At 41.3% G+C, this 25,641-nt stretch overlaps 1 protein-coding gene and 1 long non-coding RNA gene across 2 annotated transcripts in view; both read right to left on the reverse strand.

Annotated features, from left to right (window-relative positions):
* Window positions 1–3,502: 3,502 nt before the first annotated feature.
* CDC27 (cell division cycle 27) overlaps window positions 3,503–25,641 on the reverse strand; it is a 34,052-nt gene continuing 11,913 nt past the window's right edge. Inside the window, exons 5-19 of the mRNA XM_072111109.1 lie at window positions 25,309–25,406; window positions 24,970–25,127; window positions 17,721–17,932; window positions 17,502–17,610; window positions 17,098–17,213; window positions 16,754–16,853; window positions 16,220–16,424; window positions 13,684–13,856; window positions 13,413–13,565; window positions 10,661–10,869; window positions 10,272–10,389; window positions 10,044–10,172; window positions 9,879–9,953; window positions 5,331–5,508; window positions 3,503–4,623 (exon numbers count right to left, since the gene is read on the reverse strand). Coding sequence (XP_071967210.1) covers window positions 4,544–4,623; window positions 5,331–5,508; window positions 9,879–9,953; window positions 10,044–10,172; window positions 10,272–10,389; window positions 10,661–10,869; window positions 13,413–13,565; window positions 13,684–13,856; window positions 16,220–16,424; window positions 16,754–16,853; window positions 17,098–17,213; window positions 17,502–17,610; window positions 17,721–17,932; window positions 24,970–25,127; window positions 25,309–25,406 — 2,113 coding nt within the window. The 3' untranslated portion in view covers window positions 3,503–4,543. The remainder of the gene's footprint in view (window positions 4,624–5,330; window positions 5,509–9,878; window positions 9,954–10,043; window positions 10,173–10,271; window positions 10,390–10,660; window positions 10,870–13,412; window positions 13,566–13,683; window positions 13,857–16,219; window positions 16,425–16,753; window positions 16,854–17,097; window positions 17,214–17,501; window positions 17,611–17,720; window positions 17,933–24,969; window positions 25,128–25,308; window positions 25,407–25,641) is intronic.
* LOC140064332 (uncharacterized) lies at window positions 19,717–24,959 on the reverse strand. The gene is made up of 2 exons (XR_011847752.1): window positions 21,966–24,959; window positions 19,717–21,856 (listed from the first exon to the last, which is right to left on the reverse strand). It is a non-coding gene; the product is annotated as an uncharacterized lncRNA (long non-coding RNA).

The following is a 25,641-nucleotide window of genomic DNA, read 5'->3' on the forward strand; positions in this document are numbered from 1 at the left end:
CCTTACGTTTATAATGAGCTTTGAAACGCATTTCATCAGCTGAGGAGAGGTGATTTGCCTACTGACATAACACATGCGTTAATGTTTTGCATTTAGAAAATGCATGTGTTAACACAGTGTAAACACATGCATCAACACCGTGTTTACATTGCATTTTGTAAATGCAAATGTGAACAGTAATGTAATTAGGTAAATCTCAGTTTTTGTAATGCATTTCAAAATGCAAATGTAAACGCAACCAAAATGTGAACACGGCCTAAGGGTGTGGGCGACATCTCTCTCTACTTCATAAAAGAACAACATATTCCAGCAATATTGTTTCAGCCCATTAGTGTGCACCTCCAGCCAATAGCCCAGCACGCCCTGCTCCCGAGCAAAGCTTCCAAGCTAGACTAGCCCTGCTTTGTGGTGTTGCTTCTATTGCCTTCCTGTGTGGGACCCCCAGTCCGTTCTATGACTTGGTTTTTGATCTGCTTGTATCTCAAACCTGTACTGCCTGCCATGACCCTGTGCCTGTCTCTCCAATCTGATTGAACACTGCATGCCTCAACTTCGGACTGACCTTGACTACTCGCCTTGCCTGAAACTTGGTACCACGTACCAGTTTCTCAGTGCCCACTGGGCCAGCTGCTATCCTCACTGGGACTACAAGAGGATGTGGCCTTGCGACCTTTCTACAGCGCAGTCCAGATCCTTGTTCAGGGGCTAAAGAGTGAATACTAGAGAGGTCAAGGGATTACGCCCTTAGTGTATTGCAAAACCGCAAGTCAAACCAGTGGGATAGCAAGTCGCACTTGGCATCATAAAGTGATGTGTGTCAAACATCACTCTTTGCAAAGCAGTATAAAAAGCCGACTGCTTGAAACACGTCACTTTACTGTTCCATGGTTTTTTTTTAAATTCTGTCTATGTCTTAAGTGGATTGGCCACGTGAGCATTTTATAAAGAAAATTCTGTATAGAATTAAAGAGAACCTGCCACCAGGAGACCCATTTTTAGCACTCCCCCAGTCCCCACAGAGCATAGTACATACACTGCCAAAGTGTTTTTGTATAAAAACAGGTTTTACAGAAAAAAAAGATATATTATATAGTACCTTTTATTAGCATCGGCTGTGTGACTAGGCACTCGTCCACTGGGAGTGGCTGGAAAGGAGCAGCCCCCCCCCCTTGGGAAACAGCTACTCCATGTGACCTTTTCAAATATATGAATAACTCCCCACACTCAGGATTGGCTGTAGCAGGGGGCGTCGCTAAGCCAAGTGATGGGGACTGCTCCTTTCCAGCCACTCCCAGTGGAGAAGTGCCTAGTCACACAGCACATGCTAATGAAAGGTACAATATAACATATCTTTTTTTCTGTAAAACCAATTTTTAATACAGTGTATGTACTATGCTCTGTGGGGACTGGGGGAGTGCTAAAAATGGGTCTCCTGGTGACGTTTCAAAGATGCTGGATTGCTCAATACTTTTCCTTGCATTCCCCCAATCATGTGTCCTGACCTTTCCTGTGCTCCACCAATTTCTAAGGGAGTCCATAGATCACCGATCCCAATCCTATGCAGTGAACGGAAGCTCAACATAAAGGTGGACCAAACAGCTGGACCCCTTATAATCAGATATTCATGTAAGCACAGGTGATAATTGTGGCTACATATAAACCCCCATTCATGAATGGTACAATAAAATGCTAAAGTTTGCGAACCACTGGAATAATAAGTAGATCCTCAATGTTGAATGTCTAAAGTCTGATTCAGAATGGCTGCTGAATGTCTCCTAATAGACATGAAACCCCTGTAAATTTTCCTGTCAATTCATTAAGTTTCCTAGTGATATTTTTAAAAGAAGTTTTTATTTTTCACATCCTTAAATGATCCGCAAAATATATTAAACAGGAACCTCCTGCCCAAATAGTGGAACACTGTACACTTCTTAAAAAAAAAAAAAAAGAAACAGGGGAGGGGTCGGGAAATAAAAAAGACAAAAATCACATTCACACAATAAAAAGGGACCCCACTCCACCAGGGACAACTGTCCATCACAGGAAAGCTGGCCTGGCCGGCAGGGATGGGCGTGTGATCATTATGCCAGCAGTTTTAGAGCGATTTGTTTGAGCCTCCTGATTCAAAGGAACATGACCAAATGCAGAATATAAAGAGCAGAATGGACCTGAAGTATTGGGACAAGGGTCCTGAGCAGATATATGGGATGGTGAGAAGTCTCCTGCAGAGAACCATGAAATGGCTTAAGGAGTATCTACAGTCATAACAAACTATGCATAAATCAGTAGTCCAGTATGTACATGAAGAGTAGCACCATTTCTGACCATAATGACTTGTATTCTACATCTTCAGCAGTTTTCCTCTCTGAAAAGTGTGTAAGTGTGTATTTCGGACTTGCCAAGTTACCTTTGCTGATCCTGCCCCTCTGTGTAATCGATCAGCGTCTGTCCCTCTTTCTAGCAAGATAGAGCTCAGGAATGGGAGGTAGGGAAAACATAAAGATCCTAAATAGAGAAAGACAACTCCCACTTATTAGATTTATGATTCATTTTCTACTATTGATTTATGCAGTGTCTGCTGAAAATTTCATTCATGCCCTTTGTGACATAATGGCAGCGCCATTTTTCTTCACCAAGAACAAGGTGGAGTGTGACATAATCCATGTAGAAAAATCAGTGATGACTATCCCCTCTCCCCATAATGGATATAGACACCCTAACCTATAAATGGTCTGTACGCGCTTATTTTGTTTGCACACACAAGATACGAGTCTCCTGCTTCTCCTCCAAATTCTATGGGAAGATAGTGACTGCAGCTCATCTCCTGAAAGGAACAACTTATGTTTCTGGGATATTAGATTTCAATGTAACAGACTCTCTCCCAACATTACCTTCAGATGAGAGGCAGAGGGCTCCAAAAAAACCTAAATGTTCATGTAATGTTGAAATTGAAAAGTTCAGGTGACAGCAATATAATGTGTATGGTTACATTTGCTTTGTATTTTATGTGTGAGGAGGAGGAACTTGGCACCAGGAGCCCATGTTCTGGCTCCCCGTGTCCCCATAGAAAATAGTTTGCACATTGCCAAATGGTTTTTATAATAAAAAAAAACATAAGTTAAATCAAAGTTTACCTTTCTGTATGCAGAGTTGTGTCCCATGGGAGTGGCCAGTGAGGGGTGGTCCTCCCCCTCCCCCCTCGGGAAACAGCTCCATCATGCATAGATTTTAAATTACAAAAAAAAAAACCTCCCATGTCCCCCCATATCTGCTCCCCCCCCCCCCCCCCCCCGAGGACATCGTACATGTCTGCCCCCTTCTCACTGACTCCCAGGGGACTAGGGCCACAGCTCTGCATACAGAAAGGTAAACTTTCATCTAACTTTCATCTTTTTTTCAGAAAAACTATTTGGGAATGTGCACACTATTCTCTCAGCGGGTAATGGGCAGCTAAAAAAAGGGCTCCTGATGACAGGTTCCCTTTAAGTTAAATGGGACAGGATACATTATATACACACACACATATATATATATATTTCAAGTGCACTTGTGGGTATTGGTAACCACAAACTTAATAGACAGAGCAAAGGTGCCCACTCTGCCATACTGGCTCATGTTATATGATATAGACAGTCGCTGTGCCTAAGTTTACATCTCCTATTGGTTGGCATAGGCTTTTTTGCTGCAAAACAGGGAGCATTTTAAGATTCAGCTTTTTTGCCCACTAAGCTAGTCCAAAAAGAGGGGAGAAAAAAAAAAATGAAAAAAAAAAAATTAAAGACTATTGCTCAAACAATTCTCATAATTTTGATGCCCCTTATGCCAGAATGCGGGTAAATGCCGTGTGTGGATCCAGTCCTACAATTGAAAAATATATTCATTCAGATCACACAAATAAAATTTTAAACAGGAAGAGAAAACCGTGCAGTTTGACTCATCTTATCACTTTAAAAGGGGTTAAGGGCACTGCTTGAAAAGAGCTGACAGGAAGGTTATGGTCTATATTCATGGTTTAGAGGTTCTCTGTAGGTGTGCCAGGAAAGGGGGTCACATGATGCCACCACCTCATCTTTAGAACAAGATGCTGAATAAATGGTGTCCCATCAGAAAGGCTTTGCACATCTGTTCTCAGAAATTTTGCAATTCGATGTTACACTCGGAAGGCTTTTACTATAGAAGACTTGTCTTTGAATTAATCTTCTGCTTCCTTGTCAATCATCTTCTTGGATATGAACGGGCCCATTCATGGGGTTCAACTAACAACATTGCACTCCCACATGGTAGCCCCAGGAAAGAGAAGCAGGAAGCAGAGTGCTACCCACATATTGCACAGTCTTTAATTCTCTGCAGGACTTTAAAACCAGGAAGGGGGATGAGGAATGGCTGATAATGACAGAGGCGATGATGATGATGATGATGATGATACAAAATGGCGGCCCATGAAAGGCGTCCGACAAAGGCAAGGGTGAGGCCAGGGTGGTGCGGAGTAAAATAACAGTCAGACACCACAGCGCCACATGTCCGGAGGGGAGGGAGGGCCGGTTTAAAATTCATCGCTCTCAGCTGCGTGCAATTGTGTGTCATCTGCATCCGTCATGCTGCTCTCCAGCGACTCGGTTACCACTTGAAGGAAAGAAAAGAAGACGTCTTATTTATCACGAGATTGATGCCACTACAAGCTGACGGCTTCTGGATGTTTCCCTTTACATAACCTGGTTATAAAGATAACATACGGCTTCTATTCATAACACAGCGCTCTGCTTTGTTGCATAGACAACGCTCAGGCTGCAGTTCACAGATAATTCTTTAAAAGGTTTAATTCCTTTGTTTTTCTTAGCCGCTACAGCGTTTCCTATCTCTTCTACCTGCTATTTACGTTACCCATTAATAACCAATTCCATAGTGTTAATCCAGCACAAGCTTGAAATGGGAAAAAAAATAAATATGAAAAACACCTTTAACGGTTCCTTGATGCACATTTTACACTTGTATTACATATTTTCTTGCAGAGAGCAGATGGCTGTGTATTTTGTGTAATATTTCATACCTAGACGCCTAATACTCACCAAACGACTAGTTACAGTATTATGGGAGAAGAGGAGTCAGGTGCTGTGACTATTTTGTATATGTGCCTCTGGGAAATCTATTGTATAGAACCAAGAGACACTCTAGGTTTATTTTCAGTAAATTAGAACTAAATTATAGGGAAATAAAACACAGCAGAAATCTCACTACAAAATACAAATACATTTTAACAGGACATTAAGAGACTAAAGTTTTTTTTTTTCATGTCAGTCCCCCAACACCAGCAAAACTTAGGCCTCTCTTACCAGCTTCATATGCGTAGCATTCAGTGTTTTGTTCCACTGGTATCACATCTTCATCGTCTGGCAGGTATCGCTTATCTATGGCCTCTTTGATCTGGTTATTGGCTCCTTTGGGATCTAAGTCCATTGCCCATGAAAAATTCATGAGGGCCAAGTGTGTCTGACCAAGCTTCTTATACACCTGTCAAGGAGGATGGAAAATGATGAGGCAAGACATTATGGTAGTGTGCCCTAGAGGTTCCACATTAAGCCAAACATGTCAAACAAATCCAGCAGGCTGCATTTGGCCCCCACCTAATTAGACGTGGTGCACTAGGTCCACTGAATTTACAATATAACCTGAGGTTCATGGATTCAGCATCGGCAAAGACAGGGCTGGCAGGACCTTCAGATCCCACAGACTGAACACAGTGCACTGGTGTCCTTCCATCTTATAGAACGATACATATAGGAGAAAACGCAGGCAACACAAGCCTTTCTGGACAGCGATGGACAATTTTGTGCTACTGCACTTTGTCAAGCCTGTATAGGCCCGTTATAGTATAATTACAGGCGGTCCCCTACTTACAAACGGACCTCTGGATATTGGTAATTTATTGTACTCTACTCCTAGGCTACAATGATCAGCTGTAACAGTTATCAAATGTGTCTGTAATGAAGCTTTAGTGTTAATATTGATTCTTATGACAACCCAACATTTTTAAAATCCAATTCTTGCAGTGACCAAAAAAGTTCTGCCTGGGATTACGATGATAAAATATACAGTTCCGACTTACATACAAATTCAACTTAAGAACAAACCTACAGACCCTATCTTGTATGTAACCCGGGGACTGCCTTGTACACTTATTGTCTTGTCAAATAATTACAGTACCATGAAATCAGCCTTTGCCTTACGGCGTCCTAATGTTTGTCCAAAAGTACTAAATAAATTATAAAGCTCCCACCATTGCGTGCTGCTTAGGATCTCTTGTATGATTATGGAGTGTCTTCTGGTCTTCTTATACCTAGCTCTCTTGTAACAAAGACAATATTCAAAACGGATGCTGGAATGCGCTGATAATTCTGTAGCTAAAATTGCGTCTGATACATTGGGTCTTAGTATTTTTCATTCATAAATTAAAATGTTATTAATTTTCCCATTGTAAGTTCCCTGAATTCTGGTAATGTCAACAGTCACATGATGCCGGTTCATTCGTGGAATATAAGTCAAGCTAGAAGATTCTCACGCTAAGCCACAATTCAGATATTTTATTGACTTAACCAGATATTATCGGGCAACCAATCTATGGCGCATACCGGCCTGGTCAACTCTATGGGCATTTTCTAAACGGGTGGAGATAAAAGAAATTGTGGCTGGCCCCTTTCCACACCAATTCTTACCTCTGGTCCAAGGACACATCCCCACTGCCTACCTCTCTGCTGAGCCCTCTCTCTTTCACTATGTAGCTTTGGAGATCATGTCTGGCTAGATTCCCATTGGTGTCGCAGTGTCTCCTATGCAGTCCTTCCTACATAACCCCTCTAAGCAACATGCAGGATCCAGACAGGAAATCAAACCCTGGCATGATAAAGGCCTATTCAGGTTTGCCGACATTGTAGATTATTGGGATAGGAGGATCCTACCTTTTGCCACCCTACAGGAAAAATGTAACCTTCCATCCTCAGCCAACCTCCACTATATGAGCATTAGACATCTGCTGCAGTCCCTAAATAGCACTGAGACTGTCTCAACACCTACCATATTTGAGCGTGTATTCAAGTCTGCCACTCCCACGTCAGGCCTCATATCCGATATTTACATGCTATTATTGCACTCCGATTTGGATGAACCCGCCTCACATCCTTTCATGGCCAAGTGGGAAAGAATAGTGGAAGAACCAATAATGAAAGAAACATGGCAACTGATGTGGCAAAGGGCAGCTAAGACCTCTTTATGCACTACGCATAAAGAGAACCAGTACAAGCGGATGTTGCAATGGTATCACACCCCGTCCCTACTGCCCAAACTATTTCCTGACACACCGGCTCAGGCGGCTCCCTTCAGCATATCTTCTGGACGTGCCCATGAATGCAGTCTCTGGCAGAAGGTACAGGCTCTTCTTCATGCAGTTATAGTGGTAGATATCCCACTCTCTCCCTTATTCTACTTGCTTAATGTTTCCCCTCAATACATGGCTATGGTAGCTGCTAGAATGAGCCTACATATTCTCACGGCTGCAAGATGCTTGATTTCGCAATTTTAGAAAAGGCAAGCCCCTCTCTCCCGACTAGACCTCCTTAAAACGGTACGGGAGTATGGAATCCCTGACCGCTTCCTTGAACAACTGAATCCCACTGTTTGACCAAACTTGAACTTGGGCTATGTGGGACTGCTTCTGGATGGAGGAGCTGCAGCATGAGGGAGAGTGTACACCCATTAGTACAACCCTCATGTTTCTATCCTTGTGATCCATGTTGTTCTTGTAGGTATGTGCAGTCTCCCAAGTAGATATTTCTGTTCTCAGTTACCTCCCTTGATTTATTTGGGATGAATAAAGACTAATGGGTTTGATAATTCTTTTTACATTACTGAAAAACCGAAATAAAAACGCAAAATAATATAAATATTATAACACACACACACACACTATTGTATTAAAACACATAGGCTTTACCTGCAGACCCTTGTACATTTTTCTCGCAGTGGTATATTCTATTGACATTATTTTATTTTTCAATTCATTAAAAATAGCTGGATCATTTTTTCTTTTGGAGTATGCATGGTTCTTTGGCGAAATCTGATCCCTGCTCAGTACAATTTACCATGTCAACCCGCTGTGTCCAGGTGAGCTGACCTTTCTTTGTTCCTATTTAAGTTATCTTGTAAATCGCTACTTCCCTGCTCCTGTACCCTACTTCTCTAGACAAAGCACTGCAATTTGGAAAAGTTCCATTGAACACTCCTACTTGTTTTGCATCATAAACAGTAATATGTAGGACAGTAACGCCAACATTGTTAGAGTTGTTATAATATCGTTTGGCAAGAAAGGAGTCATTGCAGCATATTTCTGTATGATGCAAGGGCTCCCATCCAGTGCAGTGTGCTTGGTCTGTAGCCAAACACATTTGTGTACCCAAATCTGCTGCAAATGTTAATCCGCACCACAAGTCAAGATATTTTTATTTAGAAAAAATAAAAAATAAAAATACAAGGAGTTAATCTCATATCAGAAAAGCTGCACAACAATCTGTGCATAGTGTACTGCTGGTCCAACACTGTATACATATATCTGTACTTTAGGACACTAAATGTTACTTACCCATCACGGTTAAACTAGGCTCCCTTTAAGCGGAGATTTACTTATACTCATGCGATAGAAAACTTAAAAAAGGAAACCTACCATGAGGAATCTACTATAACAAGTAGATCTGATGGTAGATTCCTCCTGCCTGCCTCTGCCCCAATCTGTAATTTAATAATCCTTGAACCTACCTTGTTAAAAACTTTTTAGTAATATTCAAATTAACTGCAGAAGCTACTGGGGCATGAAATAGCCTCATCTCCCAGTGCCAGGCTAGTACATGCCCCTGTAGCCTCTGCAGTTAATTTACATATGGGGCAGCACAGTGGCTTGGTCGTAAATAAGCATCCCCGGACATCGGTGCTCACAACACCTCTACTAGGGTAATGACTGGCTACTTATCGTTGGTGCCCCCCTATAATCATTACCTGGCACGGTCTTTGGCCACCAATACCTTATATCAGACTAATACAGCTTGAGGGACTCAGCTACTACTCCTCCACCAGTCCTCATTTACATGACTGCTTTTGTCTGTGTATTACCACTTTAGGTCCGCATCTTTTTGTCCTTTTAATCCATTGTCTTTTGTATGTTATGTAACTATTGTCAAGATATGCTAACAAAGTTTGGTATTCATTTTTATTCCACATCAATGTCATAGTTTTGCCTTTTCTCTCCTCTCCTGAGGAAAGCAATAGGTTATATATTTGCGGTCTTTTGGGGCAGCGGACTGGATGCTATTATTTTGTGATTAGGCTGGGCCCTTCTTCCCTTCTGTTCCTATTTTTTTTTAACAAACTGGTAAGCAATACAGCCTTGCAGCGCTGGGGACCTGGGTTCAAGTCCCATGGTCAACATCTGCAGAGCTTGTATGTTCTCTCCGTGTTTGATTACATTGTGAGCCCCATTGGGGACATTGACCATTTTGGCAAGCTCTGTGCAGCACTATATAAGAATTATTATTATATTGCTAAAATAAAAGTTTAACAAGTTAGGTTGTTAAATTACAGATTAGTGCAGAACCAGACAGGAGGAATCTACCATAAGATCTATTTCTAATAGTAGATTCCTCATGGTAGCTGTCCTTTAACCCCCTACCGACATGTGACGTAATAGTACGTCACTTGTCGGGTGCATCAGCCCATGAGCCTTCTCCATAGCTAGTAAGTCTTTGCTGCATATTCCTGCTGATCGCCGCCGGCAGCTTCAAAAAGATGGCGCATGGGCGCTGAACTATGAACCTTTAAATTACACTTAACACTCTTACCTTTCCTATTAAAAAGTAAACTAAGGACTCCTTGGGGACAATCTGCTTTAACTCCTCCAGCTCTTGCAGTGCAGACTAATACATATAAAAAAAAAAATAATAAATCAGAAATAAGGGAAGAAAAGAGCATCTAAAACAATGTGAGAAGCTAGCATAATATCCTACCGTATATTTCTCGTTGGCAAACAAAATTGAAGCTCGGTGGAATTTGCATAGAGGATTTTTGGGATCTATAGAAATAGCTTTATTGAGAGTATCCAAAGCCTTATCAGATTTCTTGAGTGCGTGCTGTACCTATAACAAATATGCGCAAATAATAGATAGAAAGTAACTTAAACTAATTTGCTGACATCTAATTCTAGGGAGTAACATGACTAGAACAGAAACACTCACCACTCCTATATGGCACAGCAATACTGAACTTTGTGGGTTGATATCTAGTGCTTTCTGGAAATGCATCTCTGCCAAACTAAATTTCTCTTGCTTGTAGTAAATCATTCCAAGACCATACCTGAGGCAGCAATACAAGAAAAGACATCTGAGAGGGAAATATTGTGAGAGGAAAAGCCCGCTAAAAATGCCATACAGAATGGTTGACTGGACTGAGCTGCAAGAAGAAGGCAGCCATCATTTTCTAATCCTAGTCTTACTCCATATGTGCTGGAGCTACAGCCTGATGTCAGGCATAGCAATATTTCAAAAACAAAGTAGCCACTTTTTTGTGTTTTGAAAGCATTATATAAAGTTAAAATATCAAAGTAAAATAGCACCAAGTATCTCACCATGCATTGTAGTGCCTGGAGTTGACACGTATGGCATTTCTGAAGCAACCAAGTGCGTTGCCCAACTCCTCAGTTAGTACAAACTCATGGCCTAACAGTGTAAATGCATATGCATAGTCATGATCCACTTGAATAGCCCGCTGGAAGAACTTAATAGCAATGTCATGTTCCCTTTGCAGACTAAAACAGTTTCCAGCAGCACACCAAGCCTGAAATGACACAGATTCATACATATAAAAGAAAAGAAATATACTGGAGATAAAAGCCCCAGAGAGACTCTGGCAACACCCCTCAAAGCACTTCTCTCTCATTTACATAGATGCAATAAAGTTTTAAAACTAAGGAGCCTACTGATCTTCAATGTAATGGTCCAATTCAAATGTAAACGTTAGTCTGCTCTTCAGCATCCCACCTCCAATCTTCCTCTCTCCAAACCTTACTTTCGCACACCGCAGAAAGCAATTGTCACGCTTGCTCAGTGAACTCTCCCCCTCTGTCATGAACATGGAGAATAGCGAGGATGAAATAAGGAGGGGTGCTAGAAGGCAGGCAAATGTTTAAAGTTTCACGGGTGGTAGATGTGTAGAACTTACATAAGTTTATGTTCCTTTATGCACCAAGTGGAACGGTTCTTCATGAGTAAAGAGACGGCACAATTTGCACGAAAAGATTAGCTGGAGGCCCTCAGGCCAACGTCATCTCAACATCTGTCAGGGTGTGGACACGTTCAGTTTTTCAGATTTGAAGCCAAAAGCAGGTGTGGATGATAAAGGGTGAAGACTTTAATTGAAAAGGTGCTACTATTCCTAATCCACTCTGCATCTGAAAAACCGAATGTGTGTGCACACCCGCAGCATCGTCATCTTTTACTTTATACACACCCCACACTGCTAGTCCTACCTGCTCCTGCCGGAAGAGCTAGGAGAAAACTCCAGCCCCAGCTCTCTGACATCATTGGCTGGCTCCTCGGGCAGTGCAGGGCATGCATAATTAAAGGGGTTGTCCACTTTCAGCAAATAATAGATATTGTTTGTGCAAGGAAGAACTATACAATTTTTAAATTCCTCATGGTTTTTTTTAGATCTCCGTTTGCTGTCATTCTATAGAAAGCTTCTAGGTTTACTTTCAGTGGACAGAAATTTGTCGATGGTCACACAGGTGCAAGGCTCATTATATCCCACGGCTCCGATTACTCAGATAACAACGGTTTGTGCACCTGCATGTCCATCACATGACCAGTAGAAGCTTTCTATGGAAGGACAGCAAGTAAAGATCTAGAAAACCATGAGGCATTGATACAAAAAGTTGATCAGAAAATTGTACAACTTTTCCTTACATAAACCATATCAAATTATTTGCTGAAAGTGGACAACCCCTTTAACCCCTTCCCGCCGCAGCCCTTTTTCGTTTTTGCGTTTTCATTTTTCACTCCCCATCTTCAAAAATCTATAACTTTTTTTATTTTTCCATGTACAGAGCTGCGTGGGGGCTTTTTTTCTGCGTAACAAATTACGCTTCAAAATGGTGGTATTTAATATTCCATGCCGTGTACTGGGAAGCGGGAAAAAAAAAAATCCAAATGCAGTGAAATTGGTAAAAAAAACCATTTGCGCCGTATTCTCGTAGGCTTGGACTTTACGGATTTCACTGTATGCCCCAAATGAAATGTCTACTTTATTCTTTGGTTCGGTATGATTACGGGGATACTAAATTTGTATAGGTTTTATAATGTTTTCATACATTTAAAAATTAAAACCTCCTGTACAAAAAAATTTGGGGGGGATTTTGCCGTCTTCTGGCGCTAATAACTTTTTAAAACTTTGGTGTATGAAGCTTTGGGAGGTGTCGTTTTTTGCGGATTTTGATGACGTTTACAATTTTATCATTTTTAGGACCGTACAACCTTTTTATAGGTTTTTTTTTTTCGTTACGGGGTTAAACGCAGTGAAAAAACATTATATTTTGATAGATCGGGCATTTTCTGACGCGGCGATACCTAATGTGTTTATGATTTTTACTGTTTATATTTATATCAGTACTATGGAAAGAGGAGGGGGTGACTTGAGTTTTTTGGGGGGTTTTTTTACTATAATTTTTTTTTTAAAAACTTTTAAAAAAAGTTTTACTATTTTTCCACACTCCCTAGGGTACTTTAACCCTAGGTTGTCTGTACGATCCTATCATATACTGCCATACTACAGCGGGAAATCACCGGTGTTACCGGTAAGCCTTTGCTGCAATATGTAGCAAGACTTACCGGTTATGGAGAGGGCTCAGCCCGTGAGCCCTCTCCATGCACCCAGCATGTGACTTAGGATTATGTCACATGTTGGTAAGGGGTTAAAAGATGGCAATGCCGAGAGGTGCCCATCTGCGCATATAAAAAAAATAATATATATATTTTTTTTTTCTTCTTTTAAATATTGATTTTTTTTACTCATCAAGAACAGTTTGACTTACGTGCTTGTTCCATTATGCAGTAAGTTCTACTTATCTACCATCAGTGAAACTTGAATTGCACACCCCCTTTGCCCCCAGGACTGAGCACAGGGAGCCAGGCAAGTCAAAGTAAAGGATTAAAGAATTAAAAAGATTCCAAGACTAAACATAAGCAGATTGGTAATGAGCATAAAATGGGCTTTTGGAACCTGTCATCTCTATAAAATGCCCTTCATAATTAGAGGCTTCTTGAATGCTTTGAGACTTGACTTTGCTCAGTCACAAATGTTTGGTCCAAATTCATAACTCTTACCTCTGGTGAATTCTTGTCCATATCTGTGAGGTCCTTTGAAAGTACTGACAGCGCCACATCCTTCTGTAAATGCCACAATGTGGTAGAATAAATTTCCATGCCCTCAACACGATAATTTTCAATCCTTCGCACTTCAGAGAACACACGCTCTGCCTGAAGGAGAAATTACAACACTCTTAGTACTTGTAGTTAGTGGTGCTTATGCCATGGTTAGTTAGCCTGTTTGAAAATCAGAAAAAGACATTTGGTGGGGAGGAACCTCATCTCTTACCTGCAAATACTCTGCCAACTCAAAATATGCTCTGCCAATCTGACACAATACCCAACCTGTATTGTAGTGGTGGGAGGGGAGGTGGCTCAGGATGTTGATAGCTTCCTTGCAGTTATAAGAGCACAGGGCTAGGTAGCCTTTCCCCATGTCCCTCAGGAGGCTCATTAAACCTTCTAAGAAAACAAGATGGACAGATATATAAAAGCAAAAAAAAACACTAGTTGTAAACATAATTCAGCATTTGTAGGCCTTCTTAAATAAAATGACCTCCCATCCACCCTAAAAATATATGCTATAGGTCTACACCACAAATTACACACAGCACTATGGTGCTTATTCCCAGGTAGCCACTGATGTTTTTTCCCCACATATTGCATGGAATATCTGCAGCAAAATAGCTCTGACTGAAATCAATGGAGGGACATTGGCCCACATTCAATAAAGCATCTGCAGCAGTTTTCTGTCGGACTATGCACATTCTTTTCACTACAAGCTGCTTGTACATTTTTAAAAAGTGTCCGCAACACATTTGTGTCGCGACTGCACTATGCCCGATACAACACAAATTTCTGCACTGAAAGGGGTGTTCCGGTGCAGTCGGACCGTGCACCATTTATTACTGCGACTGTGTTGCCCGCTCTATGTTAAAAGATACAGCAAAAAAGGGTCCTATTTAGAGCAGAATCCAGGGTGGTCGACATACCGAATATAGAGCATGTGGTAAAATCCAAAAAAAGATTGTGACACAGATTTTCATATACAATTATGTTAAGACAGCCAAAAAGTGAGTTCACATGGAGTTTCTTTTGACACAGATTTTATGCTGGAAAAGCACTTCAAATTCACAGTACCTAAAATCTGCAGCTCGGTCACAATGCGGTGAGACACTGTGCTCACCACATTGAGATATTGCACAATAGACCCCAATGAGGGCCATGAACTAGCCACATGGCCCCCAGAATTGTTAGGCATATGGCCCAAGTGTTGGCAACCAATCTCATTTAAAGTTGGATCCCCAACTCAGCATTCAAATTTAATTTAACCCCTTGTCTACATTTTTGGGAAATTATCTGCACACAGGTACATTTTTCAAAAATAACATGCAATTGAAGAAGTGTATGTATATGGCAGAAGTATTAAATTAAATGCGGAGACCCTGCTAGGAAGACCCTTTTATATCAAATTAAATTTGCTTTTTAGTTTTTGATATTTTCTGTGTGTATGTGTGTGGGGCGGAGTGTTGTGAGTATTTTTCTAATATATTAAATTAAGGAATTCTGCTTTCCCAGACACACGGGTGCTGTGCCAGAACCTGGGTGTAGGAGTTTTTTCAGGCTGCGACATGGTGACACACTGTGTGCTCACTGTACCGCACTTCTATAGTGCTTAGTGGCTGTAAACTAGTGGAAGTTTGTAAGATTAAAGGTTGCGAGAAAGGGGCTTAGTTTTGTAAAATATAGTTTCATAGTTTATACGGTTGAAAAAAGACACTTGTCCATCAAGTTCAACCAAGGAAGGGGAGGGATTGGATGAGGAAGGGATTTAGGGGAAACAATCCTATATAGTTTCATAGAAACTATTTTTGTAAAATTATAGATCCATATTCCAACCTGTATAGTGCCTTTGGGGCTTTCATCTATTGCACCTGGTCACAGTGCGGTGAGCACACAGTGCCTCATCGCATCATGACCTTACCAGAAAGCCAAGGGCAAAATAGGACATGTCCTAGATTTTGCCGTTTAAAGTGGAGGCTTCTTAGCTTTCTATGGAGAGGAGTGAGGAGCACCTCCCCTCCCCCCTCCTTCCTGAAGTGTGCATGTACCCCAAGGAGAATTTCTTAATGAAGTATATTAAACAGTGTTCACAACACCTCCCAAATGCTCCATATCCAAAATCAACTGAGATAATGGCTTCTCTCTAAAGCGAACTTGTCACCAGGAATGTAATTTTTAGCTGGTGACAGATTCCAATAGCCTATGCTATGCCGAATTTAAAAATGCTACTTTGTACAAGTTTCATTTAAATTACCTGGTTACCTGCAAGCAGCGTGTGGAGAGTCCCCGGGGAGGGCCAGCTGTAGATCTCAGTCACCCCTCCTGCACGCTCACGCAGCTCCCTCACCCCACTTTCTGTCATGAGCAGGCAGGGGACGGAGGAGGGTTGTATGGAGTAGAGGAAAAATGCATGAGGAGACAAAGGCTGAAGCTGACCTCTCCCATAGACTGCTGACAGGCAGCCAGGTAATGTACATCAACTTAAATGGTGGTGACAGTATTTAGAGTGCTGACACAACCATTTTTAAAAGCAGCACAACATAGGCTACTGGAACGTGTCACCACCTAAAAATGACATTCCTGGCGACAGGTTCGCTTTAAATCATAGACTGAGATTGGATTATTTCAGAAAATCTATGCTAACCTTAAAAATGCTGATTTCTTCCCCAAAGTTTTTTCCCTCCAAAAACACTATCCAGATTTGAAGCCACAATCTGAATTTCATCACCGAACGCAGAATTACCGAGCACAACAATTCTCACCTGCTGCTGCTTTTTGTATGGTCAGTGCTTGGATTTGAGGACCGACATTGGAGATCTTGCCCTCGGAGATGATTGAGGAATCCAGCTTGATTTCCAAACTCTCGTTCATGTTGGCCTGTGTAACACCACCTTTGTTTGTTTTGCTTTTGGTTTTACGGTTTGGGATTTTGGGTGGGAATTTCATTTTCAGTTTTTTACTGTTCTCCTGTAACAAAAGATTATAACAAATGTTTCTATGAATTACAAAACAGATTCACTTCATGCAAACAAGTCCTAGAACTGAGTCGCTAAAAATGTAGCTATGGGGCTTCTAAGCATGGTAGCACAAGCTTATGCAGATATGGAAACAGAGTGCCACTCAACCGCTGCATGCTAGTTGTACCAGAACAGGAGTTCATTAGATGGCCATTCATCAGAGAATGCTGCTTTGAATACTTCTCATGGAATGAATAGGCAGGGGGTAGCAGGAGCACAACCTGGGTGAAATCTACTTGCACATTACAATATATATTCATAAAACATTCTAGTTCCTACCTTTGTGGTGGAGCTGTCGCTGGTGAAAAGGCGGGAACTTCGGCGTGGTAACGCATTAGGAGGGGCGGCTATAGTTGGGCTCAGTACCTGAGGTGTAGTGCTATTAAATATATAATAATATTTAATATTAATATTTTAAGGTTAAGAAATTGATAATCGGCTGCCATGTTTTATTCCCAATTAACATAAAACTAGAATTTCATGAAAGTTACCCTATTGGGTTAGATATTCTCTGAATGGCCAATATTTTTTTTTATATTCTGATGTAATCTGGAGAAACCAAAATAGAATGAAATTAAAGCTATTCAGCCAGTTTATGTTGATTTTACAGCCCACATTCATACCTTGTCTGAGGTCCGGAACCCTGAGTCTGTACGAGAAGCACAGGGGTCATGTCCCGGCTGTTACCGCTCTGTGAAAACACTGACTTTGTTCCTGCTTGGCTGATTCTGGCGACAGACTGAAAACACAACAATAAGCATTAAATCATTGAAGCAAAGACGATAAAGTAACAAAAAAAGATTTTCCCAATCAAAACTATTATCCACCATCAAAAGGACTGGGTTACAAACATCTGATTGCAAGTGGTCTAACTGCAGTGATCCCCATTCCTATCCATCACAAGAAAGGTGATCTCCTCTCCTATTTAACATTAGCTCCAATTACCAGAGCAGGAAAACTGTACTTAACCAGTCAGATCACTAGAGGTTTTCCTCAAATACCACCCTTAATAAGAAATATTACTGACCTTTTTAGCAGGCGTTCCAGAAGATGGCACATCAAGCACACAGGAGGAATAGGTTTGTAAGTATGACCCATCACCGGGGCTAGGGGTTTCTAGTGGCAAAATTCCAAAACTAGCACAAAAAAAAAAAAAAAAAAAAAAGGAAAAGTGTACAATTATTGGAACCCTCACACTATACATGTGAATAACAAAATACAGGGTTTTGTGCTCCAGGTTTCTTACCTGGGCGTGAGTGGGCTCAGAGCTGCTGGTCCTCCTAACAGGCTACGCCCAGTCTTTGGTTTGTTCTGAGCCTGTTTCACCAAGATAGAGGAACCTGTCCCCAAAGGTAATGAGTCAGGGGAGATTACAGCTGGGTCAATGTAGGACATCGAGGAGTCCGAGTTCAAGGGATATTTTACATTGGAGGATTCCAGATTTAATCTATTTAGTTCCTTTAAGGGAAAGAAAAGTCTATTAGTATGAGGAAAGCAGTCATTAGCTTAAATTTTTTGGAATGAAACATTAGGATAACCTACTTTTACAAAACTGGAAAACCCTATTCAGATTTTAAACAGCAAAGGTCTGTCCAAAATCCCTGATCTAATGATCTTTTGAAGGACCCGGAACACTCATGTATTCTATTGTCTATGGTAATGTCCTTTTAACAAGCTTTTTGTAAAAAGTTCCTGCTAAAAAGTGAGATTTTAAATTGCAGGAGATCGTAAAAAACATATAGTTAGGAATTGAACTTTTACCTGCAGCTTACCTTCCCAACTAGGTTTTTAACTACCTGTATCTCTGGTTTTGTTGCATGTTAATGCAAATTGAAAGACAAAATGATATTAAAATGATACCACTACCCAGATTTTGACATGTAAAGCCCAAGATTGGCCAAATTTCCCATATGAGTGGTCTCCTTGAACAATGTCACTCACTCTCAGGACTTCTGACCTGCCACAGTGGCATAAACCAGAAGAACTAGAGACTGGAAAAGTGTATGCATGTTTTATTTTACAGCCCCTGCCGCAAATAAGGTACGCAAGGAAGGATAATTTATAGCCATTCTGAGCAGGCTGTTTTACTAGTGTAAAACCCATTAACATATGTTTAACCCCTTAACAAAATGGCCATTTTGCATCTTCCTGACACGCCCCCCCCCCTTTTTTTTTTTTTATCTGACATGTGTCACTAAGTGGTCATAACTTTGGAACGCTTGAGAAATTTAAGCAATTTGTTTAGTATTTATTTAGGAAATCAACGGAAATTTGGCGAAAATTTTGAAAAAACAGTAGTTACTTACCGGTAATGATGTTTCCTCGAACCACGACGGCACCAACCAGAGAGAGGGATCCGCCCCCAGGGACAGGAAACCTGAGCATAAAAAACACGCCCTTCCTATCCTGCCTCAGTGGTTACAGAGACTTGGAAGAACCTTATTAGTACATCAGAAAAAAACATTTCCATGTAAGCATAATTCTGATGCCCAAAATTATTATTATTTATATTAATTATATTAACTCTACCCATGAACTACCACAAATAAAAAGGTAGGAAAAAACACCAGGGTGGGAATATACCAGGTGCCGTCGTGGTTCGAGGAAACATCATTACCGGTAAGTAACTACTGTTTTCCCCATCACCACGACGGCACCAACCAGAGAGATTTTCAGAGAGAAATATTTAGGGAGGGATAATAGAGGAGAGCGATTTTCTCTGGTAAAGAGTTCAAGAGTACCCACCACATTTAACCGATAGTGTTTAAAGAAAATGTGGGGGGGTAAAACCCGCATGCTGCCTGACAGATCCGGTCCCAGGATGCATGCCTAAATTATACCCAAGATGTGGCAAGTGCTCGGGTAGAAAGGGCACGGATAATTTTTTTTTTTTTTTTTTTGAGACTACATAGGTCAAATTCTACTCTTTACAGAGGTCTAGACCACCGAGTAAACTGATTATTTGCCTTTACGCAATACACACTCTTAGGATATATCATAACCCGAACCCCTGGTCTCTAGGTTATGAAAACCTTCTTCCCCTTCAGATTTTGAATTGGTGCCAAGGGACATAAGAAATATCCTGTATGACCAATAATAGATAGTGGAGGTCAGATCGAAAATACTACCGAAGCCACAAGATTAGGCCAAACCTTTGCGAGTAGGGACATCCTACTGTGGGACCTAATGTGGAGACTTTATGACCCAATTGCCTCTGGATTTCATGTCAACTTACTAACCAGAAAAAACTGAAGGGTTTTTTTTTTTTTTTTTTTCTTTTTAGAGAAAAAAATGATACTAGAGAATATTAGAAAGTTCCAAACCAATCTGAGATTTGCATGACGGACAAAAGCTCTGCCAGTCCTCTATTTATTTAGGATGTTCCTAAGGAATGCGTTACAGAGCATATTCCTTTACATTGTATAATCCTCTGACAATTTACTCCTTGTTTGTTCCCTGACTGTTATAATCTTCAGAACTTTGAGAATGACTTTTCGACCGACTCCAGATTCTCTGAAAACTGTACGTTCTACCTAGGTTCCTACACCTTAAGAAGACAGTACATATAATAACTATAAGAATCTCTTTTAGAATCCTGACAGCAGCTTGTTTAGATTCCAGAGGACTGACCCCTAGACTGTCTAGTGAAAATTACAGCCTGTATCTTACTTGCAGAAAAACAAGTTGTAGAGGTCTTAAAAACTAAACTAAGACCTGGTAAAAAGTAGATAAAAACTGGTTTATACTATATCCATTTTAAACCTTGCTATAAGAAGGGACAGTTTTGCCCCAATGGAAGATAACCTCCCTATATGCAACACAGAGGAATGACTGGACATGAATGGAAACACCAGGGCCATCGCTTCCATTATTCCAGATGACTATTCAGGATCTGCGCATGTGCCAAAAATTGACACGGCTTGGGTTGAAGGAAAGAGGTGGTTTAGTATTATGTGGGTATATGATAGGTCAGTGATGGCGAACCCCCTATAGCCTCAGTGCCCAAACCTCAACCAAAAGCGACCCATCCATCGCAAAACTCCAGCGCAGCAACCCAAGCAGCAATGTATTTCTCTTTGTTAATTGACAAATTTCATTCCTTCAGCCTCCCAAGGACACCGACACGGTTAAAAGGAAGAGGGCAAATTCATCTATCATTGTAAGAAGATTCTGCAGGCAGATTCTTTCAGTTTCTGTGGTGATGGCCTGAGTGCCCACAGAAAAGGCCCAGAGCGCCACCTCCAGCACCGATGCCATAGGTTCGCCACCCTTGTGACAGGTGAATGGTTCCCTGACATCATAAGGACTTGTGCACCTGCACACATAGTAATATCATAGTAACAATATTTTTTATCTCTCTTGGAGTTCTAAGTCAAAAGTAAAAGATGGTTATTTCACCTGAATATATTTGAAACACAGATGAATGTTGTTCACTACAAGTTATTAATGGCTGATTTGTACAATTTGGTTTGTAAAATGCACCTGGTATGATCACATGCTTAATTGATGTTGTTCATATATGTGGAATTCAGTCCTAGTGCCTGGTGTGTCAAGACCAGTACTGAGGTTTTCACCAACAAAACTTTGTTATTGTTTTGGTGCTACTGGACTTTCAAATGTTTTTCCAGGTCTGAGAGGATGCGTCGACAGCCTGTCAATCTGCAGGACATGAAAAGAGACACTGACTTGCTCTATTTTTGTGACCTTGAAGGGAAGCAGACTGTTGGGCTTATACTAATAAGTAGACAACCATCAGGGGAATCATATCCCCTTGGGAAAACTCCCCAAGTCTGGGTACACATGGGTATTGGGAGTCTGCTGTACCAGCGAAACAATGCAAGCAGCATATCCTACCCCAATTCATCATCTCTTGCTCCCCTGTAGAGCAACCGCTCAGAGCAAGGATTCTGAAACCATTCACATTACCTACTTACCTGGGGACCAGCTGCTTCCAGCAAGGACTCTGGCATCGTTCACATTACTCGCTTACCTGTGAAACTACTGCTTCTATCAAGGTTTTTTTTTTTTTTTTTTTTTTTTTTGCATACTTCCCATTATTTTGTGGGTACTTGTGGAGCCACCGCCCACAGACAGTTTTATGTTATCGTTCACATTACCTTGTGTATCTGTGGAAAACTGTTCACAGCCTGGATTATGTAATAGTTCACATTACCTTAGGTATTTGTGGAACCACCGCTCACAGCCTGGATCATTCACATTACCTTGTGTATCTGTGGAAAACTGTTCACAGCCTGGATTATGTAATAGTTCACATTACCTTGGGTATTTGTGGAACCACCGCTCACAGCCGGGATCATTCACATTACTTTGTGTATCTGTGGAAACTATTCACAGCAAGGATTATGTAATTATTCACATTACCTTGGATATTTGTGGAACCACCGCTCACAGCAAGGAGTATAGCATCATTCACATTACTCTGTATCCGTGGAACTATTCACCGCAAGGATTATGTAATTATTCACGTTACCTTGGGTATTTGTGGAACCACCGCTCACAGCCGGGATCATTCACATTACTTTGTGTATCTGTGGAAACTATTCACAGCAAGGATTATGTAATTATTCACATTACCTTGGGTATTTGTGGAACCACCGCTCACAGCTGGGATCATTCACATTACTTTGTGTATCTGTGTAAACTATTCACAGCAAGGATTATGTAATTATTCACATTTCCTTGGGTATTTGTGGAACCACTTAACTGCAAGGAATATAGCATCATTCACATTACTCTGTATCTGTGGAACTATTCACAGCAAGGGATATATCATAATTCACATTACCCTGCATCTGTGAAACTATTTCCAGCAAGGATTGAGGCATAATTAACAATATACTCTATACCTCAGGTGATACAATTGCTGAAAGAAAAGATTATGGTATTAATCATATTACCAGTTCCCTATCTTGGCCTCACAACTCCAGGTCTGAGGTTGGGGGGGGGGGTGGGGGTGGGGGTGACTCCTAGTCAGGCTCCGTGAGCCTGATGGATTCCCATCTTTCAGTGTGTGGACACTCAAAGGCCACCTTCTCAGCGAATACATAGTCAAATGTAAATGTGTTAATGGTCCCGCAACCACAATGTGCTATATGAATAAACCTTTTATATCCTATTGTATGTAGGATGTACAAGGTTGGAGAGAGCAGTTTGAATTAGGTTAGGAAACTGCACATCTGTTACCAAACTGCAATATGCCAACACTCAGTTGTTAAAACCTAACAAGTTTGCAGGCATAGCCCATATAACAAATGTTTTACTACATCTTGTAATCTTGAGTTTCCAAATGATCAATGTTGATGGGAACTCACTTTTAGTCCAGGCCAAGCATAATAAAAGCAGCATGTGGTTCATCAGACCTTCCAAGATAACTGAAGAGTAACCATGTGCTCTGTGAGGGGTCTCAGTCCTGCACATCTCTCCACCTAGGAGGAGAGGCTAACCTGCAAGTCGTTAGATAATTAACTGAACCTGCAAGAGTAATTAATCAAAAGCTGTGACTTGAGCTACTAACCAGGATTACAGATTTAAATGCTGCATAGATGCAGCCCCCTCACAAAAGCAAGCATGTTTGAGTTTAGAATGGCTGGTAGCTTTTCCATAAGTTAACCAAAATTCATATTACACACTACATATCCTGAGTGTAATAGAAGAAAAATAGACTTACCACCCAGAACTCTCATATAGGTACAGAGGTTCTGCCGGGTCTGCGGGGATACGGTGAGCTCCTTGTCAGGTTCCGTTAGCCCCTCAAATGGATAATCCAACAGACACAAACCAATCCAACTGGAGGCGTGTTCTGTACGGGACGCCAGAAGTCCCATCCTGTTAGCGCCATTCACCCTGCTTCTAGAGATGTCGGACACGGCTGGGCTCCCACTCTGGGATCAGCAGCGTGCAGCAGGAACCCCGAACAGGCGCACTCTAGTCCCCACATCATGCTGTTTCTGGGGCTAGGCTTTGGATCACTCCAGATCTGGACGATCTCCAGCTCACTGGCTGGGTTCAAAACCCTAGTACCTGTTGTCTGACAGGTACCAGGAGTTCTCTACACACTCAGGTTCCCGCCAGGGACAGGAAACCACTGAGGCAGGATAGGAAGGGCGTGTTTTTTATGCTCAGGTTTCCTGTCCCTGGGGGCGGATCCCTCTCTCTGGTTGGTGCCGTCGTGGTGATGGGGAAAAAAAACTGGAAGGGAAAGAGCGCTGTTTCGTTTTTGGAGGACAAATATGGCTGATAAAGTTTTCATGTGACAGGGTGCATTTAGAGAGCCCTAGTGGTACCCAAAGAGAGGAAAGCCCGAACAAGAGACACCATTTTGGAAAGCACACCCATTGGAGAATTTAGCGAGGTGTAATATGTATATTTGCCCCTACAGGTGTTTGATTCAATTAAGCCCTAAAGGAAAAAGATGAAATTTCCCCCCAAAAAGTCACTTTTACGCCTAATTTCATTAAGCAACAAGGGATAAAAGAGGACATAACCCCCCAAACATATGTAAAACGATTTCTCCTGAGTGTAGAATTGCCTCAAATGTGCATATAAAATGTTGTATGGGTACACAGCACGGCTCACAAGGGAAAGAGGTACGTTGGCGTTTTAGAAGGCAAATTTTACAGACATCCTTTACATGTAACAAGATGCATTTGGAGAGTCCTAGTGGTACAAAACTGAGAAGAACCCAAACAAGTGACACCATTTAGGAAAGCACACCCCTTGGAGAATTTAGCAAGGTGTAATATGTATAAACAAACCAAAAAAGAAAAAAAAAAAAACTTACATACTCACCTTCCGGAGCCCACGTTGCTCGGCGCGACTCCCCTTCTGTCTTCTCAGAGATGCTCCGATTCCCACGGCTCCTCTGTCTGCTGTAATAGCCAGCAGAGATGTGGCCATGAGCTCTGCCTGCCGGCGCATACTAACACATTAGCGCATGGCTGTTACAGCAGACAGAAGAGGAGCCACGGGAAACCGGAGGACAGAAGGGGAGTGACGCCGAACATCGGGACCACCTGAAGGGGAGTATGCAAGTTTATTTTTAAGTGCTGGGCAAACTGGGGGCTGGCAGGCTATATACTACAGGGGGCTGTGACCAATGCATTTCCCGCCCTCGGCTTATACGCAAGTCAATAGGTTTTCCCAGTTTTTGGTGGCAAAATTAGGGGCCTCAGCTTATAATCTGTCAGTTTATACTCTAGTATATATGGTAGTCACATTTTTGGTTTAAAACCTAAAAAAGCTACATTTTACCATTTTAGAAGCCAGGATTCAGCAGTGGCACATTTGAACTACTGCTTTATAAATTGGAGTCTGCCTGTCAGTGTAATCATTCAGGGAACAAACTTTTGAAAATATACATTTAACCAATTCCAGTTAACTGTAAAAATGCCCTGGAACAGAAAAATATAGCATTTTCAGAAGACCTAAACATGCTGCTTATAAAAAAAACATTTTTTTTTTTCATTAACACTTACAATAGTGTCTTGAGGAGTCTCCATTAATACTGTGTCAGCTTGCCTGTGGGATATTATGTTGTGGTTGTTTACCATTAATGTGCAAGTATTCGGTAGGCAGCTACTGAAGTTCTGGAGTGAGGTCAGTTTGAATGTCTGCTCAGGGTCTGGCTTTTCACCTAAGAACAATGGAAAAACAAAAGTATGAAACTATTTTTGGAAGAAAAAAAGGGACAAGCTCTATTTTTTATTTTTTTAAAGACAGCATGATCTGTGATTCTTTTCAATGCAATGCTAGAGATCTCTATGACAAATGTAACAGAACAACCAAAAGGGCAAGAGCTCTTCCACAAATCTTACCTATTTCACATAATGCCTCAAACGGGGACCACAGGAAAGGATTTAGACTAAGGCTCTTTTGGTAACATTCGGATCCTTTGGCGAATCGATCAGTTTTGCTGTAAAGAGATCAGCAATACAATTCAATGACGTGCCAACAATACTTTTATGTAAAGCTAATGAATAATTTGGCATCCTGATAAGTATTTTGAGGTTGGCAATAATACTTGGGAAACCATCCAATTTTAGTAATCAGGCCAGAACCACAAGATGGTCCATAAATCACGCACCTTGTGCTGCTCGTTTTTCATGGACCGAACACTGTGTCCCAGATGGAACTCTAGACATCATAGA

The sequence above is a fragment of the Engystomops pustulosus genome, chromosome 6 (assembly GCF_040894005.1).
Source record: "Engystomops pustulosus chromosome 6, aEngPut4.maternal, whole genome shotgun sequence".
In the NCBI taxonomy this organism is placed as follows: domain Eukaryota; kingdom Metazoa; phylum Chordata; class Amphibia; order Anura; family Leptodactylidae; genus Engystomops; species Engystomops pustulosus.